This window comes from Phaseolus vulgaris, chromosome 7 (assembly GCF_051622355.1).
Source record: "Phaseolus vulgaris cultivar YP4 chromosome 7, ASM5162235v1, whole genome shotgun sequence".
NCBI lineage: Eukaryota > Viridiplantae > Streptophyta > Magnoliopsida > Fabales > Fabaceae > Phaseolus > Phaseolus vulgaris.
Window position 1 is genome coordinate 3,921,509 of NC_143504.1, and position 20,434 is coordinate 3,941,942.

The 20,434-nt window shown below is 33.3% G+C and overlaps 3 protein-coding genes across 5 annotated transcripts; 2 read left to right on the forward strand and 1 right to left on the reverse strand.

Moving 5' to 3' along the window:
- The first annotated feature begins 3,197 nt into the window (after positions 1–3,197).
- On the forward strand, positions 3,198–4,532 carry LOC150025736 (small ribosomal subunit protein uS14z/uS14y/uS14x). Its single transcript, XM_090304395.1, has 3 exons — positions 3,198–3,420; positions 4,093–4,192; positions 4,355–4,532. The coding sequence occupies exons 1-3, from the start codon at positions 3,359–3,361 to the stop codon at positions 4,361–4,363; spliced, it is 171 nt and encodes a 56-aa protein (XP_090160521.1). The 5' UTR covers positions 3,198–3,358; the 3' UTR covers positions 4,364–4,532.
- A 6,031-nt stretch (positions 4,533–10,563) lies between these two features.
- Positions 10,564–15,548, forward strand: QWRF2 (QWRF motif protein (DUF566)). Of its 2 annotated transcripts, none has more exons than XM_068634636.2 (6): positions 10,564–12,326; positions 13,208–13,327; positions 13,683–13,799; positions 13,890–13,979; positions 14,910–15,017; positions 15,102–15,548. In XM_068634636.2, exons 1-6 carry the CDS (start codon positions 10,932–10,934, stop codon positions 15,180–15,182), a joined length of 1,911 nt encoding a protein of 636 aa, XP_068490737.1. In that variant the 5' UTR covers positions 10,564–10,931; the 3' UTR covers positions 15,183–15,548. The 2 variants fall into 2 exon arrangements, with proteins under 2 accessions (XP_068490737.1, XP_068490736.1); XM_068634635.2 differs by having other exon boundaries at positions 10,604–12,326; positions 14,907–15,017.
- A 1,114-nt stretch (positions 15,549–16,662) lies between these two features.
- On the reverse strand, positions 16,663–20,250 carry LOC137828488 (mitotic checkpoint protein BUB3.1). Of its 2 annotated transcripts, none has more exons than XM_068635099.2 (9): positions 19,990–20,250; positions 19,749–19,879; positions 18,728–18,810; positions 18,354–18,620; positions 18,152–18,227; positions 17,906–17,986; positions 17,230–17,308; positions 17,038–17,138; positions 16,663–16,959 (listed from the first exon to the last, which is right to left on the reverse strand). In XM_068635099.2, exons 1-9 carry the CDS (start codon positions 20,107–20,109, stop codon positions 16,872–16,874), a joined length of 1,026 nt encoding a protein of 341 aa, XP_068491200.1. In that variant the 5' UTR covers positions 20,110–20,250; the 3' UTR covers positions 16,663–16,871. The 2 variants fall into 2 exon arrangements, with proteins under 2 accessions (XP_068491200.1, XP_068491199.1); XM_068635098.2 differs by having other exon boundaries at positions 16,663–16,962.
- Between the last annotated feature and the right edge of the window lie 184 nt (positions 20,251–20,434).

Sequence of the window (20,434 nt, forward strand, 5' to 3'; positions counted from 1 at the left end):
GTTATCGAAGGTTTATGAATAATATATTATATATATGTTTCGTATTTAACACATATATTACGTATATACTTGTGTTTTTACGCGTATATTTTATCTTCTAGATAAATAATGTAGATTAAAAGATTTTATAGTGTGTAACTAAAGAATATAATACATATCTCAACATATTGGATACTTTAAACTTATCATTATCCATGGAATTAAGTATCTATGATATTTATAATAACTAATTGGTCTCTCTTATTATATAATTAATAAAAGTATTTCCTATAAGATATCAATTATTTGCATAATTCTATATTTATTTAAAAATTATATATATATATATATATATTATTTATAATTCATAGTTTATCTAATCTTAAACTAAAACCTTCAAGTATGTTGAGTGAACTTATTATTTATATAATGGAGGTCTTGGGATGAATAACTAATTACAGGAAAATAATTTTATATATAGTTTTCGCAAACAAAAAGCAAGTCAGAGTCTCATCTATAAGTCTAATTTTGATATGACGTTACACATAAAACTTTAATCGACTTACTTATTCATGAGGGAATATGATTAGAAAGTATTTTGTGTTTTTATTCATAGTTATGTGTTATCTTTGTAGTACTTAATTGTATTTGGTAACTTGTTCTCTCACTATTTTTACAAATTATTGTGATTATAAATAGTATATGAACATATAAGACTACAAGTGATAATGTTATTTTCACTATTATTATTAGTCATTTCACAATAACAAAATCAACTCTTAAATTGCTTTTAACTTAGTTAATCATTCTTTTGATACTTGCTTGTAAGTAATTGAGTATTGATTACCTAATCTAATTATATTAACGATTGAATAAGAAGCATTTTGATTAAGTCAAACAAAAGCATACTCCATGAAAGTGTAAAAGGAAGGTCAAATTAGGATTTATAAAAGATAATTTGTGATGGGTGTCACCTAGCTCATGCCATGAAGTGAAAGAGGATTTTTCATTGCCAAAGCTAAACACCATTTGTCTTGCATTGGGCACCATTTCATAGTCATGCTCAATGTTGAGCACCATTTGATCCATGCTGAACATCATTTGGACGAAGAGATACTTTTATTGCTTTTGTATGCATGCACCCAACTTGAAATAAAGTCCTTGTTCCTTATGCTTAATTTATTAAACATAATATTCCCTTATTTCATCTTTTTCAAACACCTTAAGGTGATTTTCATACCTTTCTCTTAATTTTTTATAATTATATAGGAAAATAATTTTAATTATACTTTTTATTGATACATCTGACATTTTAAAATTCTTTTGATAGGATTTAGTAATGAATACAAGTAGAAGAACAAAGCAACATAAAAGCAGAAAATCTATCAAAGACAACACGATCTCTTGCTTAACGAGTATGATTTCACTCTCAATCAATCTTATATTTGATCAATCAAAACATAAACTAGAGAACAACAAATTTTGATAATTAGGTATCATTTAACAAAAATTATGCTTAACCCAACAAATTTTGTTGATAAAGATCATGAAAATATTGCTTACAAACCTCGTCCATCAACCTAAGTCTTGAAATAACGACTCACTTATGAAATGTTCTACCTTTGACTCAAAATCTCATATGTTTCAAAATAATTTTTATTTTTATTAAAGTAATACATTAATTTATTAAAAAAAATATTATTATTTTAAAATTGGTATGTTTTAATTAGTTTTATTAATTTGCGTGAGAAAACCACAAACTAGTATCATTGTGTGATAGTGAATAAATTACAAATTATTGAATATTTGGTAAGAGATAAACTTTTGAGAATAATTTTAATTTATTTGGGTTTTCATGTATACTATTATTGATTTGGAAATATTTATAAAGTTTTAAGAGAATTAAAAAGTGGACATGTTTATCACATCTTTTTAATTATTCGTCGCATTAAATAGTTTAATAAGAATTATATACTCGTAATATTTTATTTTATCTAGAATAAGTTAAATTCTCATCTTTAGTATAAGGGATTTTGTGGAAAATATAATTAATTAAGATATATTTGTTGAAAACATAAATCACCATTCCCAGTTGCAGATATTGTAATATAATAAATCATACGAATATGGTTATAACAGTATTATAGTATAAAAAGCTAAATAACTTAAGTCCAAATTTATAAAATAATTAAAACAATTACACAATAAATACTTAATTTTTTAATTATTTATTGAAATGAAACTATTTTATTTCCTGAATTATTTTAAATAATAAATTAAAATTCCAAATACTTTTGTTTGAATAATATTAAACGTAATATTAATTAAATTAATTTAATATTTTATGAAAACAATTATTTTAAAACCATATATTTTTTAGTTTCAATTAATATTTTATTATCACTAATTCATAGTATCCTTTAAATTTAGGGTTTTTACATTGTATACATATTAATATTTTTGTGAAGCATATAAAATATTTCATCATATATGTTGCTTTAATATATATTCATGAATGATTTGTTATTGATTCTGGTTACCATTAATAATATTTTTAGAAAAGTGGTTAATAGAGTTTAAAGAACTCGAATCCCAAAGAATATCTGTTAATTTTTATAAAGAAAAGATAGTGTGGGACTTCACCATATTTTGAAGTTCTATTTTATAAAATTTGAAATTTTAATTTTCTTAAATTTATATTTTGAATTGTAAAATTAAAAATATAAAATATATTTTAGAATGTATAGTTTATAGCATAATTTTATATTTTAGATTGTATTTTTTAAAACTAAATTTTAACAAATTTATTTTTTAAAACTAAATTTTAACAAATTTATTTTTTAAAACTAAATTTTAACAAATTTATTTTTTAAAACTAAATTTTAACAATTTTTTTTTTAAAAATGAATATATTATGCATTCGAAAACACGTTTGAAATTGTAATCTAATATACATTAACACATTCTAAAATAGGAAATCCAAAATATAATTTTAAATCAAAAATATATTTTTGAAATACATCTTTTGAATACATATTTCAGAATATGTCGATATAATATTTTGAAAATAAAATCTAAAATACATAACATATATTTGATATTTGATATTGTACATTTCAAATATATATTTAATATTTGAAATAATATATTTGAGAATAAATTTAACTTTAATATTCATGAAGTTAATGCAAGGCCCACAAAAATACCACACTAGGAGAGTTGGGCTAAAATTTAGCCCAATTAATATTTGACCCGGACTCCAGAAAAAACCCTAATTTGAGTGTGTCTATAAATTGATATATGCAGAAACCACAAGGAGTTCTCCCGCATATTCTTTAGCGACTGCGTTTTGGATCGAAACCTCTACTGCGGCGCAACAATGGGACACTCCAACGTTTGGAACTCTCACCCCAAAAGCTACGGTCCTGGTTCTCGCACTTGGTATGTCCCTGTTTCACTCCCATTTTAAGGTTTTAGATTTTTAATATCAATGTTTGTTTTTGATCTCAAATATACCCTTTAGTTGTTACTCTTCCTGTTTTTTCATTCCCTCCGTTTTAGATTATATAATCATGCAGGCTAAGTTTGAGCTATGAATGGAAATTGTGATTTTTTTTTTAGTTTTTTTTGTTTCATTTGTTTTAATTAATTTGGTTACGTGTTTGCGACCTTATTTTCATGTCACATCTTTTGTTTCACCATATAACTTCAGTGATGATTTTATAGAATGAGGGTATGTGTGTTCAGCTCATTATATCGAATGTTACCTTTAGCTTTTATTGGTTTTTCATTTTGCTGTGGTTTAAGTTTGTGTTGATACTTTGAGTGCAATCATGTGGTGGTTTGATCCGTGTATTCAACCCACCTAGCTGCATACGGTTTTGGATGTATTTGCTGCTGTATTGCCACTGAGTGAACATTTGAATTTTGTACTATTAGGATGTATTTGCTGTTGTATTGCCACTGAGTGAACATTTGAATTTTATACTATTAGGATTTATGTTGGCTTTTGATGTGTTGGGTTCATTTGATGTTGTTTGTCACATGTACTTTTGTGTAGTTCAATTGTTTCGATGGGCTCTGCTTATTGTTTTTATTGTTGTTTTCTTGCAGCCGTGTGTGTGGAAATCCACATGGATTGATCAGGAAGTACGGACTTATGTGCTGCAGGCAGTGCTTCCGCAGCAATGCCAAGGAGATTGGCTTCATCAAGGTATACACACATGGTTCTGCTATCCCCATTTATAGTGTTCTAACTAATTCAATCTGATATTGTGTCAAACTGTTATATGCTTCTTGATAGGTTGATTTGCTTTGTGTAATTTAACTGTCGTGCCTTTTGTCCTGATTACATTTTTTTTTATCGTTGTTGCAGTATCGCTAAGGAGCTTTTGTTACCTCCCGTCCAAATATCATGTTCTAGCTCTAGATGTTCCGAGGATGTTATGGTTGAAGAAACTTGAGACTTTTATTTTGCATCTAATTGATTATCAGACGTAATTTGTGGATCTAAGAATACTTTTATATATATTGTTTTGAAATATTGACTTTCATATCTGATCCTTAATCATTCTGCATCATATGCATGTGTCATACAGGTCCAAGTAATGTGTCCATTTTTGTTGGCGCTGCTTCATACGATCCTAGTTTGATTTTAGTTTTCAATGGACTTGTAAATGTGGAGTAACTAATCAATTATTTTACACACGGTCTGCAAATGCTGATTGATACTAAGCGCCTAAATGATAGACAGATAAATGTAGTATTTCGCCGAAATTGGCCTTGATGCAGCAATCGATTTAATGTTTGTAGACTCGTAAATTGTCGTTGTATAAGGTTTAGACGTAATATTTCAAAGAAATAAATGGTAAAGGAGCCGGTTGACGACTTTAATAGTTCCTCTAGAAAAATATTCTGCTATTTTTCTTCCAATAGGGAAAGAAACTACGTTAATTTTGGAAGTTCCCGTTGACTAGCATTTCAGCCTTAACTAGCGTATTCAGCTTTACTTTCAGAAATTCATGTTTACATTTGTTCTTGGAAATTCCTGGTGTATTTTTTTATCAGCAAATCTGTGGCTAAAGGTGAATATAGGAATGTTGACTGTCTGGTTTTCCAATTATATGATTTTGTAGTTAAATTGGATTGAAACTCGTCCTCTTTTGCTAAGCAGCAGAGTAAAATTTGCATGTAGTAATCTCAACAAAGGAAGTTATTAATGATTAGTGGAAGCATGATTGAAATGAGTAAGGTCAGAAAAAAATTGGTATCAACTGGTTATAAGTGTAGCCCGTTGCCGTGGTTTTAATGAACTTGTTGGCTTCATAGGGTACGACCCACTGACAGTCAGAGAGAGTGAAAGCACATGAACGTTTAAGTTACCTGCTTTATAAGTTGTACCAACTACTAAATGCAGAGTTCCAATTTCCTTCTTCTTGAAGGCAACTCAGCATCTTACTTTTTTGTATTATTGTTCTTTTCATGCATGATAACCTCACCTGCCATTCTACAATAGTTTTTCATTTCTGCTTTTCCACCTTATCCATCTCCATCATAACTTTTACTGTGCAGACACCCAACATCAGGAGTACATGTTTTCTTAATGTTCCCAATCATCACTACGTTGTAACTAATATCAATAGAATAGTTGATTGCGTAGGTTTAAGAAATATCCCCTAGAATAATAGGTTGAAACCAGAAGTGTGGAAATTATGTTATGTTGCTTTATAAAATTTCAATATGAAGTATCTGTTAACAACTTCAGATATTGATGGAAACCTGCAACTTTAAACAAATTGCAAAGGATAAGGATCCGTTAAGGTAGAGTGATCCAGAAAAGACAAGAGTGGCATGAGCTATACTTTTTTACTGGTAAGACGTTGCAAAGAAGATAATATGTGGTGAAGTGGTTAAATCTATAGAAACAAATGGTATATGTACTATTGTAAAATTTTCATAATATGTCATATCAATATTTTTAAGTGAATATAGATAATATATTGAAATTAAACTCAAATTTTAACAGATTACAGTTGTCCTTATCCTAAATAATATAAGGGAAAAAAGAAACACTTTCCACTCTGCGAATCACCTAATTCGGGAGCTTGGAGAGTTAGCTTGTGCAGAGGGACCACTGCTAACCAACTTATTGTATCATACGAAAATGTTTTAAAGGAAGATCTTATCCTCAAAATGAGTTCCACTACGTATGGTGTTGTATCGAGGCTTTCAAACATAGCTTAAGCACATGAGTTAGGGAGAAAACCAGAGTTTGTAGTACTTGAATAAAAATGCAGATGATTTAAATCCATACTTATTGTGTTGTTGGAAAAGTGTTCATACTCTGTTGAAGAAATCAAAGTAGAAGGATTGAATACACATACATCATGAGAAGCAAGTAGTGACCGTGCAAGAGGTGACCTCTTAAATGGTATATGTATAGTGCAGAACTTTTGAAAAGAATATTTCGTTATACAAGTAAGCTGTCATTTTCGGTATCTCTTTGTCCTAACAAAAATTGGACTGTTCACAGATTATGATGATTGAACTTTTCACTGAATTTTATGCTGCCTTCGTAATGGTCCAGTAATTTGTTTGCACCAAGTCTGCTTTAAGATAGGAAAAGAAGAGGGTGATATAAGCCTCTTTCTATTGATTGCTTAAACATTTCCAACATGTCTACATTGAGTTAGTCTGAGATTACTCCATTAAATCTTCTCTAGGCAAAATTATGCAAAATCAGAGTTGTTAACAAACCATTCCACAACATAATTAAGAAAGAGAGAAGGTGATAGACAGTTACAAGGGGGTGATCTCTTGGAGTTTTTGCTTTTTTAATTAGTAAGATGTATTATGAAAATAAATGATTTTTATAGAAACTTAGTCTCTAAGAGTATTCAATTTTACCTATATTAGGGTAGGGTGGTACAAAATGTTTAAGTTACTTATCTTTTTGTTTTGATTGGGATGTCAAATGTAGTCATCCTCCAAACCAGAAATGAAAACCAAAATCTTAAGCCATAAAATAGGATTTTCCATTGAATTAGGTTCTTTTGCAAGTACTCAAAGAATTAACTCAACAAATCAATTATAGGAATCTACAATCTTTGGCTTCAAGTGTTATTAACCCCAGCTTAATATAATAATTACCACATTTTTGAGCATGCAGAATAGCCGCCAAAATGTACACCAACTTTGAGCCCCAAAGTTGCTTATCACATTGTTTCCTTCTCTACCATTGATAAAATAATCACACACTTTCCTTGGTGGGGTTGAGCTGGAAAGAAGAAGCAAAGTTGGAAAGCTATGGGACAGAGGAAGAATTATTTCCTTAAGCCTATAATCACTTCCGAAGCAAAGTTAATTAATACCTATAAACGGACATCTTTGAGTGTGTGTTTACTTTTTATCCAATTATTCCATTGAGTGTAACTTAAGTTACATGCCTTCAAAGAATTATGCCTGTCTCATCATTCCATGATACATTTGGCAGGGATTCGTTAATCAAATAGCATAACCATATCTTCTGTTTTGAGTGTTTTCTAATGCTAAATGGGAATTACAACCAATCAATAAATCAATGAATGTTAACTGAACTGAGAGATTCATCTAGAATTATTCACAATTATGAATATGAACCTATAGTTTTATATATAGTCAGTATTATTTGGCAATGAGCAATCTGCAGCAAAAAATAAGTAAGAAACTCAGGACTGAGCAATCAGTGTCCTTCTCCATTGAAGTAGCTAGTTGGGGTTGATAATCATGTTGGTCTAACATCTAACTAATTATTAGTTAACAGGAAAACAAAGAAGAATTCAACCAATCCCATGTTCCAAGTTTGTTGTAAGTTATATTGTTTATAGGATCACCTGGAAACTATTTTGGATAGAGATGTCTCTAGGTATAGGAAAAATGCCTGTGACGCCACATTATCACAATATGAAACACATTTTTCTCATAAATGAAAAGAAGAGAATTTGTGTGTAAAATTTGACTATAAAGGAAAGGAAAGGGTTGCTTCAATACTAGTCAAGATTTGGAATTATATGCAAAACTAATCAGGAGGTTAATACTTTGTTTTATCAAATAAACCATTATTCCTTACAAGTTTCACAAAATATACTGCTTTAATTGCTTAACTCCTTAGCTCAACCTAGGAAATAGACACCATCTTAACTATTTTTAAAAACAGAAGATGCTTTGAGATCAAACAAGAAACAAGCACACTGGGAAGATGCACATGTATTTTTGATCTGAATGAAGATATCAGTGACCAAAATGAATGAAATGCAGGAGAAGATAGAGAGGGTAGAGGAAAACCAAAGGTTGGAGAGAAGAAAGAAGAAAGTGGAGGATGTTGATATTAAGAAATAATGAGATGCGTTCAATGGTTGCAATGAATGGCGTAGATGGAGAGGGACAGAAAGGGATGTGGCATCTTAATCTAGTTATAATAATAAATTGATTATAGCTTAGCTTGCAAAAATCACAATTAGGCAACATTGCCTTTCTGGTTGATAATGCCTAAGCTTTTTGGGCATTTCACTGATAGCATCAACCACTGTATTTGATTTAGAGCTCCTTTCATTATGGTTAGCTCATTCATCTCTTTCCCAATGAAGTGATCTACCTATCTATCTATCTATCTCACGTCATACCTCTGCCAAATCTTACTCTATATACGCATTATCATATTATATACACATAATATACACACGTGAAAACACAAAAACATCACATAATAAACATATGGTGAAGCCCTTCTTCTATTCTTGTATAACAAATCAAACAGTTTACTCCATATTATACCTCAGTTATAATCAAAATTAATGTTTCACAACGACATGAAAAAGACAACCCTCTAGTCCTCATGGCAGAAATAGCTAAATCAAAACAATGTCTGTAGCTGTGGCTTGAATCTTGTGACTCACTAATTTTGGAAGCTACCTACACAATTAGTGCTTAATTCACAATATTATCAAGAAGAATAAGAAGGAAATAGTGGAAATAATGTGTGTGTATATAAATAAGTGGAACTGTTGGTTTTTCCTTGTTCATGTAGTTGTAGCTGTGGAAAAGTATCATTCATGACAATGGCTTAGCAGAAGACTTGAAGGGAACAACATTAGTGTCATGTTTGGTAAGCAGAAAATAATTAAAAGAAAATGAAATATGTAATGTATTTAAGTTTAATTGAAGTGTAAAAGTGTGGCCAACTTGCTTTCTTTGTTTTCAAATCTCTCCTACCAAATATTGTGAAATGCCAAGTTACTAACTGAACAGAGAATTCCATGAAAATAAGAAGGATTTTGAATGTTTGAAGAGAGCATAAATTGATGCAATATCAGTTTATGAAAGGGATGGCCACTAACCCTTGTAATCTAATTGGTGAAAAACTCCAGTTATGGCTAGAATTTATGAAATCTATAATTAGTTACCAAAAGAAGGTTTATTTTTTAATTACTCTTAAATTATGTGTTGGTATAAAGTAACGTAATCATATAATTGTTATTAATTTCTTTCAATAATTTGACAACACACAAAAATGATGGCATTAAGAATACTCTACTTATACATATTAAATTAAACTACGTTTTCTTGAGTGTGACAACTTTTTAGCTAATTCTCCCTTAAAGAATGATTTGTGTGTTATTCTTAACTTTTTAAATGTTTAAACTTATAGGAATTTCACTACATAGAAAAGTATATTGTTATCTTAAAAGAGTTTGAATTTAAAGGAAGACATGCGATTCTCCTTACCAAAAAGTTAAGTATGTCTCAAAGTAAGAACTTGATTTAATATATAATAATAAAATAACTTTGATCTAAAGAAAAAGTTTAAAAATTAATGGATTTTTTTTTGAAATAATTTAATAAAAAATAACCATGTAAAATTTTCGAACAAAATTTAACATTAAAAGGAAACATATTTTCATGATTTTTTTTGGTATGTGTGTAGTAAATTGTTTTGTTTTAAAAATATAACAACTAAAATTAATAAAATTCAAAAGAAGAGGAATATTGTATATACAAGTACAATAGTTTCGAATATACATTTTTATAGTTAAAAATATTGTATTTTTCATGAAGTATAATGTACATCCATCTTATAATTTTAATTTTTCAAAAAATTTATTTATATTTTCACATTTTACTTCATTTTAAAATACCTATTAGCACTAAATCAAAACCAAATCCATCCAATAAGAGAAAGAAAAACATCTGGATTTCACTTTTACAATGAACTAAACTTGAACTTGTAAGAAATTTTAAATATGAAACTTTTTTCCTTCATTATATTAGCACTTTTCCCTAACATGGTTTATGTATAAAAAAGTGATAGTAGCATTTTCATTTTCTTCTAAATTTCCCCTTCCTTTTATATATATATATATATATATATATATATCTATATATTATTTATTTTTTCCTTCCTTGCAAGTAAACGCATGGCATTATTAGGTTACACACTAAGAATAAAATGGCATATTGTGTAAGGAAAGAAGGTAAAGGAATTTTGAGAGAGAAAAAAGAAGAAGCAATAAACAAGAAAGTTGGGAATAATTAAGGGTTATTAACATTAACATTAACATTAACAACACATAACGTTTCTCCAAAGATTGAAGCAAAGCAAAACCGAAAACCAAAGACTCACTCACTCTACACATTATATTACAGACTCTTTTGTATTTCTATTTTTATTTTTGTTTTCTCTTTTTTAATTAACACCTACTTCCCTTTCTCTTTCTCTTTCTCTTTCTCTCCAAAATCCCACACCCTGCATCGCTATTTCTCTCACTCACTCACTGTTCCTCCCAAATGCTGAATCTGAACCACACCCACTGATCTGCAGGGTCGAGAACAGGGTCAAGATTTGAGCTTTGGGGGAAAGAGAAAAGGAAAACCCTCATCAGAGAGGCAATGTGAGGGAAGGTTCTAAGCTTTCGGAAATGGTGGCTGCCATTTCGGAAGACCCATTGACCTCTTCTGAGAAAGACAACAACAACAACAATGGCACAATACCCAGAAGACCAAAGGGTAGGCAAGTTTCTTCAAGGTACATGTCGCACTCTCCTTCACCCTCGCCTTCTTCAACCACAACCACAACAACAACGACAACTTCAACCTCAACATCAACCACAAGTTCTTCTTCTCGTCGATTCCCTTCCCCTCTCCTCTCTCATTCCACCAATTCCTCCACCCCTTTGGTCCCAAAGCGTTCCCAATCGGTGGACCGCCGCCGCCCGCGTCCCGCAACTCCGCTTCCCGAGGCGGCGAAGCTTCTGGTGACTTCCACTCGGAGCCTGTCGGTTTCCTTTCAAGGAGAGGCCTTTTCGCTGCCCATTAGCAAGACCAAAGCCACCGCCGCCACCCCTCCGCCGCGGAAGGCCGCCACGCCGGAACGACGGAGGGCCACGCCAGTGAAGGGGGAGAATTCAAGGCCGGCGGATCAGCATCGGTGGCCGGCGAGGACCAGGCAAGCGGATCATCTTTCCAAGAGTGTGGATATCAGTGATAAGAAGAAGGTTGTTGGGAATGGGTTTGGGAAAGTGGTGAGGGCTTTGCAGAAGTCAATGGTGGTGGAAGGTGAAAAGAGAAGAGCTTCTTTGGATGGGCTAGGAGGGTTGAGTTTGGATTTGGGGAAAGCTGAGTTGTTGAAGGGTAATAGTAATGCTAATAATAATTCTATTACTAATGCTAATAATCATAATAATAATGATGGTGGTGGTGGGAATTTGGTGAGTAAGTCTTCAATGTCTTGTGATCTCACTGCTTCTGATACTGATAGTGTTTCTTCTGGAAGCACTTCCGGAGCACATGATTCTTCTGGGTCTGTCAAGGGCCCTAAGGAGCCTCGTGGCATTGTTGTGTCTGCCAGGTTTTGGCAGGAAACTAATAGTCGGCTTCGCCGCCTGCAGGACCCTGGTTCGCCCCTGTCCACCAGCCCTGCTTCTAGGATTGGGGTGCCAAACAAAAATGCTCAGTTGAAAAGGTATAACAGTGATGGTCCTATGTTGTCGCCACGAACTGTGGCTTCTCCTGTCAGGGGGAGTGTGAATGCTCGGCCTGCTTCGCCGAGTAAGCTTTGGGCAGGATCCTCTCCGTCAAGAGGGATGCCTAGTCCTGGTAGGGTGAGAAGCACAGTTGCCAGCTCCATCAATAGTGGTTCGGGTAACTCACCATCCATTCTTAGCTTCTCCGCTGATGTGCGGAGAGGGAAGATTGGGGAAGATCGGATATTTGATGCACATACGTTAAGGCTTCTGTATAACCGGTATGTGCAGTGGCGGTTCGTGAATGCAAGGGCGGATGCTACATTTATGGTGCAGAAACTAAATGCTGAGGTATGGTTAAATGTGTATTAAGGCATGCCATATTTAGTAAGTATTATGGTTGCTGTTATCTGTTTTTGACAATAATGTGTCTAATTGTTAGTTATTATGGTAATTGTGTTGTTTAGTGCTTGTATATTGTAGAGTGTTTTGTGGAGTGATTCAGATTAACAGGGCACACTTGTAACACTCAATAGAATAGAATGTGCTTAGGAATGCGTTAGAAAACTATATTTGAGATGTACTGTGCTAGAAGTTTAGGCTGCTAAGTTCATAAAGATCAATGTAACACCTCATTTTCAAGGAAATGTGCTAGGTTTCAAAATGCTGATTGACCAAGAGGGTGGCAATTTGTTACAAGTTGAAGTTTAGGAGTGATTCAAATGGAACTGTAAACTCTTGAACCTTCTATCTATGTGAACCAAAAGAACATATAACATGCAGGGATAAAGAGGGTCTTGAATACTCATACACTTAAGTATATGTACACAAAATAAAAGTAGTTGGTGGAAGAATAAGACTCTTGGTACCATAGCTTGACCTAATATCTTGTTGATCTTCGAGTCAGGTATATAATGAAGTTGACACCACTTTATCTTTCTTACATCAATTTATAGTCCCCAGAAATATATAGGTCTTAGTGACATTCAACAATTTCATTCATGATTAATGTTCTGAAATCTTTATCATGATGAGAGGCAGTCACACATATCCATAAGTTGTATTTTCTGTATGTAGATCTGTACATGCACATTTAATTTATTGTTTTGTGAAATGTGCTACTCCCACTATGTTTAGGATGACAATGCCTATGCTTTTTGGTGATAACAATTACAATACTTCACCCCCTAATAACTATAGTTTAACCTAATAAATTATTTTAATTATGGCAGAGACATTTGTGGAATGCATGGGTAACAATTTCAGAACTCCGGCATTCAGTCATACTTAAAAGAATCAAGCTTGTATTACTGAGGCAAAAGTTGAAGTTAACTTCCATCCTTAAAGGACAGGTATGATTCAGCGTTTTCAATTTTAAAGTAATGCCTCTTGTGCATTGAATGTAACTTGGTGGAAGGTTATTAGCTTGATAAAATTCACATTTTAATCTGTACTGCTTTTTGGTTAGAAATAATTGCTTGCTGTTGAAGTTCCTGACCTGTTTATAACTTGATGCAAAGTTGACTATTTGATAATATTTTAGCAATTTAATATTGTTACTTCGAAGCATATCTTGTAAGAATTAAACGTTATTTTTACTTGAGTTGATAGTCATAATCAGCATTCATCACGTCAATTAGTCAGCTACTTCTATCATCATCATCATTACTGTTAGTCATAATCAAAGTGTATTTTGCTTGGGTATAGATCTCTTATTTGGAGGAATGGGCCCTTCTAGATAGAGATCACTCCAGTTCTTTGCTTGGAGCAACTGAAGCTTTGAAGGCCAGTACACTCCGTCTTCCAGTTGTTGAGAAAGCAATTGTATGTGCTACTTTTCTTTTTTGCTTTTTTGGACACTTTGCACTATTTTAAAAATAGACTATCAAATTTTAAACTGTTATTGTTTATCAGGCTGATGTACCAAATCTAAAGGATGCTTTGGGGTCAGCAGTTGATGTGATGCAGGCAATGGCATCCTCAATATACTCTCTTTCTTCAAAGGTGAATTTTTAATATCTTCTGTATGTTTCTTTATTTTAATTGTCAGTTTAGATGTGCAATGTCTGCGTGAAAACCATATATCTATAATTTATTTTTCTGACTTCTGTTTGATAATTGGTATTTGTGTTTGAAGTAATACTTTGATTGTTTCAGTCATTAGTCACATTGTGTCAAGACAATTGAAGCTCTTTTTTCGTTATAAATATTCTTTGAACTTTTTTTTCGGAACAAATATTAAATTTAACTATTATCACTTGGTTGACCGAAACTTTTCAATACATACCACTTACTATTGTTTGGGTTATTAGCTATCCATATTTTTGTATTGTCAGTATTTGATGTGCTGCTGTTTGTTGCATGTCAATGTCTATTTTGCTTATTTTAAGCTCTACCTCCTTTTGAGTAGTGCCAATTGAATGTTCAGAACAGAAGTGTTATTAAATAAAGAGAATGTTATGGAATTCCTTTGTGGCTTGACGCTTGACAGTTGCATTTTTTTAACCTGTTTTGAATTTTCACATTCTTTACTGAATTTCTTGGCTAATAACATAGGTGCTCTATTCCTAGGCATTATTGCATGGGTTCATTTTTGCAACCATCATATTATTTTGCTTTCTGCAGTAATTTTTTCATCTAATATGATGAAAGGGACAGATTAAATGTAACATCTAAGCTCACTAGGTGGGGTGAGTTACATGGTCCATTAAACACCATTTAGCTCTATACAACAACCAAATTGTAGCAAAAACACTCACTAGAACCCCATGAAACCTTTGTTTAATTCACATTACTGCTGCTCTAGACCAATCGCTGACTTGCTCATTTAGTTCCACGGAAGGCAACTGCTTGGGGGGAATTGGCATTTGGGTTAAAGATAAGCATTTGTTCGCACTTCTGGTGGTATATCTGAACACATTGAGTTTCTAGCAGGTGGAAGAAACTAATTGCTTGGTGGCGGAAATCCTAAAGGTGACCTCAAAAGAAAGGTTTTTGCTTGAACATTGCAAGGAGTTTTTGTCCTCGTTAGCAGCCATGCAGGTAAATCATGTTTGCTTGAAGCTATCTAATACTGATATGCTGTATCAATGCTTATTGCTATTTTGAATCTAATAAATCTGGCAGGTCAAGGATTGTAGCTTAAGAACACATACCTTACAACTTTCTCGTGCGCCAACTTCCAGCTGCCTGACAACACGTGTGTAGAACTGATCTTATTTGACTGCTCACTCTTAATGCTAACACTACTCCCAGCCTTTTATTTTCCACGGGGTGGAGATATAACACAGAAGGTAATAAGAATGGAAGAATGGAATGGAGTTAATAGCTAGCTTTTGGTGTTCATTTGACATTTTTGAAACCTGTTGTGGTCTTGTATGTCGTGTGTAGTATATCTTTGTGTCTGAATATTACAATTTACAAAGGAAAAGTGGTGGCTTTTCGCTCACTAGTTAGCTAGCTGTATACAATTACCTTGTCATTTGAGGAAAAGCGGGTGGCTATGTATATATCTATATGTAATCAACTAATCATTGTTTATTAGGTAGTTTGCTGCTTAGATCTTCATTTGAATCCCTGGTATATGTCTTAACTGTATTTTGTCACTTTAGTTTTAGCAATCAGAGACATGATTTTTGCATATCATCAGAACAATTATTCGTCTTGGACTGTCAAATTGCTAACTGGTTCTGGTAGTAGAACATATGTTTGAAGTTGTCTATAATATTCGTTGTGTTTGAAGTGAAATGCAATCATGACAGCATAGCAAAGATGCAACTCAGAACCTTCCGTTTAAGAAACGTACCATAATCAAATTAAAACTTCTGGGACAATTGTTTAATTTTCATGTACAAAAGTTTGTGTTTCTGAATTGAAAATATACGGAGTTCGGTACGATGTTTCCCCTACTCTGGAAGAAAAAAGAATGAAAACTACAAAAATGTGTAACTATTGCAAAGATAACTTTGTTTGGAAGCAATATTGAGCAATGAACCTAGTTTATAAATTACAAGTCTTTGTAGATAGAAGTCGTTATCACCAAAATCAAAGAGACGATTTTTAAGCAATCGTAAACAGTTAGCGTGAGGACTGGTATTTGGGATTGAAAAAGAAGAAAAACAGGAATGCACTCCAACCACAAAGCAATATGAGCCCTATTACCTGCCACAATTGCGGCTTCACTAACGTTGTCCTTTTTAATGTGCCACGTCCTGCTAAACTTGTATCCATGTTTTTTTTCAGTAACTCATAAAATTTCTCCATACGTTTGCATTATTAACTTTATAAAGATTGTGTTTTTCAAATTTGCCAACTAGATCAAGAGCACTCGTTGCTGCTGGACTAACTATTTTGCTACTATTTGTTCGCAATTGATTGGATACATCTGTGTCCCTCCCTATCTAATCTTGAGTTGTAAAGGATTAACTGGATTCCATTAGTTAGTTGATCAACAATACACGTTGACTTTTGTACAAGTTTCTTTTTAATGCTGTGCCGAAAATTGAGGGGGAAGTACAACATTTATGTTTGACTAGTCAGGGTCATTTTATTTTATTTTTATCATTCAAGAAAGACTGCAGTAGATATACCAAGAAAAAAGGAGGGAATAAAAAAATGAAAAGTAGCAAAGTCCATTGTTAGAGAACAAACCTGCACACTCAAATTCATATTTTGCACCTGAGCCGACTTAAGGGTGTTTATCAATTTCCATTTACTTTTAACGGGAATAAAGACATATCAATAGGAAAGCATATTGACAGTGACCTGTACCCAACAATAAGCTAGCGTTTCACAACATTTTACATTTAGTTTTTGGTGTTTACTTGGAAGAAGTGCAACAGTAGAAATGAAAAAAAAAACCGAAGAAATTCTTCTTTTCAAAATGGCCATCAGGAATCACGCTGGAGGATTGGGATAGACTTTGGGCTTTGGCTTCACCTCAATCTCGTTTACACTACGAACGAAAATAGCATCTGGTTCGTTGTTGCTGTAAAATGTAATGAACAAAGTTACTTAAAACTAGCTCGTATAAGAGATACAGATAATTAGATACAGAACATACCTTTTAGGTCCTTCTTCGAATGTGTAACTTGAGGCAACAGCCAACAAGCGTCCATCTCTGCTAAACGAGAGTGCGGCAACGCTAGTTGGATATTTTGAGTACTAGGAAGAGAAAACGGCAATTTAGTAACTTCATTAATTACATCAAGAAAATTTGGTCACTCAATTTACCCAAAGCAAAAAGGAATAAAACCTGGTATAGCCTCTTCTTATTGTTTCCGTCCCATACGTTAACATACCCATCACAACCTCCCGTGGCAAATGTGCCATATCTGCAGACATTTTTATAAGGTGTTCGTCAAAATAACGACTAAGTCAACATATGAGTTGATAATCCTAATATGCGTAGATGACGACAACATTTAATTCCAAACTCCATCAAACGGGTGTCACAACATTTCATCTTTGGAGCTCTTGAAATTCTAAGGATATGAAAGAAAGGAAACAGAACTTTCATCTACCACATGTATTATGATCAAACTACATGTGAAGAAATCAATTCCATCTACTTAAAATGAAAAATAACTAAACAAGAATTTTGTCTTAATATAAAAATGGTGACTCTAAGGTTCCCCCACCTAGTAAAGTCCTGGGGGATAGATGTGTGCAAACTAGCTAAAATTCCACAAGTGGAAATACTGTTTCTCAATATTTAAAATTATGACCTCCAAGTCGCAACGGAGCCATTAAGAATTTTTTTAATGTAATTTTTATTTTTATTTCTGTTTCTCAACAGGATCCTTGAATGATACATGCTACAGCTATTGACACTGTAAATCCTAGAGAAACAACTAAGCAAGCAATTTAAAATACTTGTTAAAGTGTCGCAATTCATGGAGATGATAAAATCCAGGTGACAGAGCACTCACATGGGGTGGAATGCAATTGCATTTACAGGATAGACTATGTCCCTTCCAGCTTCCGATTTTCTGTGACACTTGAAAGCATATCTGCATGAAGGTTAGGCAGATTTCATTAATAGCTAGAAGTTAGTGAAGATATACTGTTTTCCATATGCACTGAAATACTATCATCTATGTGGACATGAAGTTCAAAATAATCACATAACATTAGTATTAGAAAGGGAGAACATAGACGTGTAGAGAAATGGATACTTTTTTGCTTGGCTAGCTTCTGAGAGGTCAAAGAATTCCATTGCAACCCGGCCCTCAACAGAACTAAGTGCATATCCTGCACAAAGCAGTTATATTTGAGTACGAAGGGTAACAACTATCTTGGCTAAGAAACAAAAGAAATCAGTGTGTCATCTTCAGAAATATAAACGAGTGAGAATTGTAGCCACCAATTAAAGTTCACCTGTTCCATTAGGGTAACAGCGAACACATCTGGTTTGATATTTTAATGAAGATTCTCTCTTTTGCTCAGGTTGAGACATGTTTCTCAAATCATAGATATTAACATGTCTTCCAGCTGTTGCTACAACCAGGCGATGTCCAACCAGTGAGAGAGAGTACACACGCTCAGGTTGCGGATATGTCCCAACTAGTGTGCGCTCCTGCCCACTGGCGCCTCTAGGGTCCCAGCATTTCAGGGTTTTGTCCCAACTACCTGTGATCAATTGGCCTACAGTGACAGAAAAGATACAGGTAAATACTTTTAGAGTAATGAATAAAGTGACATTGTAACACAGGTGAAATGAGGTCAGAATTATAGAGATAGAGAGAAGAGACCTGCAGCATACGAATACTCAACACAACGAACAGGTGCATCGTGCCTCCCCAAAATATCCTCTTTATTGGAGCTGAAGAAAAGCCTGGAGCATGATAAGATAAATGATGAGTTACTTTCCCTCTACTTAGAGATGAATGTCATCTTTCCGCTTAGAAATGTTCAAAATACACTTTATTTCCCCTTTTTTAGAAATTACATTTCCCTCTCCATCATTGGGATTAAATGTCCTAAATTTTAATCCATTCTAAGTGTAAACCAATCCCATTAAGTGGTAACCAGCAACTACAAACAAGCCTCTCCCAAGGGGTGTTTTCTTGATGCAACTTCTAAAAAGTCACTGACTGACAATTAATTTTGAACTTCGTACTGTCAAAAATTTGGAATTTAGAAGATTAAAAATGTCGTTTTATATACAAACAATTGCGGCGGGGTTGGAACCTAACTAATAATCTTCATCTCATTTTCTGAAGTCCCAAAACGGATAGTTGGAATTCAAAACTAACTAACGGTATGGAAAGTCACGAAATATAAATTTTTTACGATCCACTAAATGTGAAGCATATTAATCTCTCCAAAAAAACTGATCTTCCAAAGTAAATAGTAAAGAAACGTAATTTCCAATGTCATGGGCAATTTACTTCGAACATAACATTACCAAATATTGGACCTCACAATATAAAACCAAGTCTCAACCCCACAATTCATATTTTCACTTCATCTTTTGAAGCATTAAAGCCAACAGTCGGGACTCAAAAAAACCTAACCAATGATATTGAGAGTCACGAGAAGAGAAAAATCGAGAGCAAGCGATTAGCATAACTAACATCAATGCATCGTAAACAAAGTAATCATATAAAGAAAAGAAAAATGAGATGTAATGTAATTTCAGGATATAAGAAAGAAAAAAAAAATGAAATTTAGTAACCAGGTAGAAGGAACAACAAAACTAGGTTACAAACTCAACAACAACATAAGTAGGTAAATTCGAATTTGAAGAGAGTGAGTGAGTGACTGACTGACCGTCTAACAGTGTTGTCGGCGGAGGCACTGAAACCGGAGGAATCGTCGTGGAAGCAGCAATCGAGAACGGGACCAGCGTGCATGAACTCTCCTCTCAAGACATTGGCGCTGGCATCATACAGGCGCACACTCTGAAGCGCAGAAACAGCAACGAAGGTAATGAAATTGATAGCATACATAACATAACACAGGAAGTAAGTAATTGAGAAGTGAGAAAGTGGAGCATGCATAGCATACATACCTTGTCCCATGAGGAGACCAAGAGATTATCGCTGTGGTTTGAGAATCGGAGATTGGTTATGCCGTCCGATGGAGGATTCGACAACTCTCGCCCCGTCGCGGCGGGAACCGCAGATGCCATGTCTGGGATTGGTTGAAATTTGAAAAGTTTTGGGGGTGGGAAGGGGAAGATTCAAAATTGAATAGACCAACGCAGCGAGAAGCGGGTGACCTAATCAAATTTCAAAAAACAAAACCGTTCCCTTTCCATTTCTCATTTTCAATGTAAATCATTGCCTGAATTATATATATATTTTTCAAATTTAATCTGATTTTTTTTATCTTCTAAATTTTTTTATCATGCAGATTGTTTTCACCCGTTTTTTTTTTGTCAAATAAGAAACAATTTTTTTTGTTTCATTATATTACAAAAATATTCAATTTTTTTCAATTTAATCATATTATTA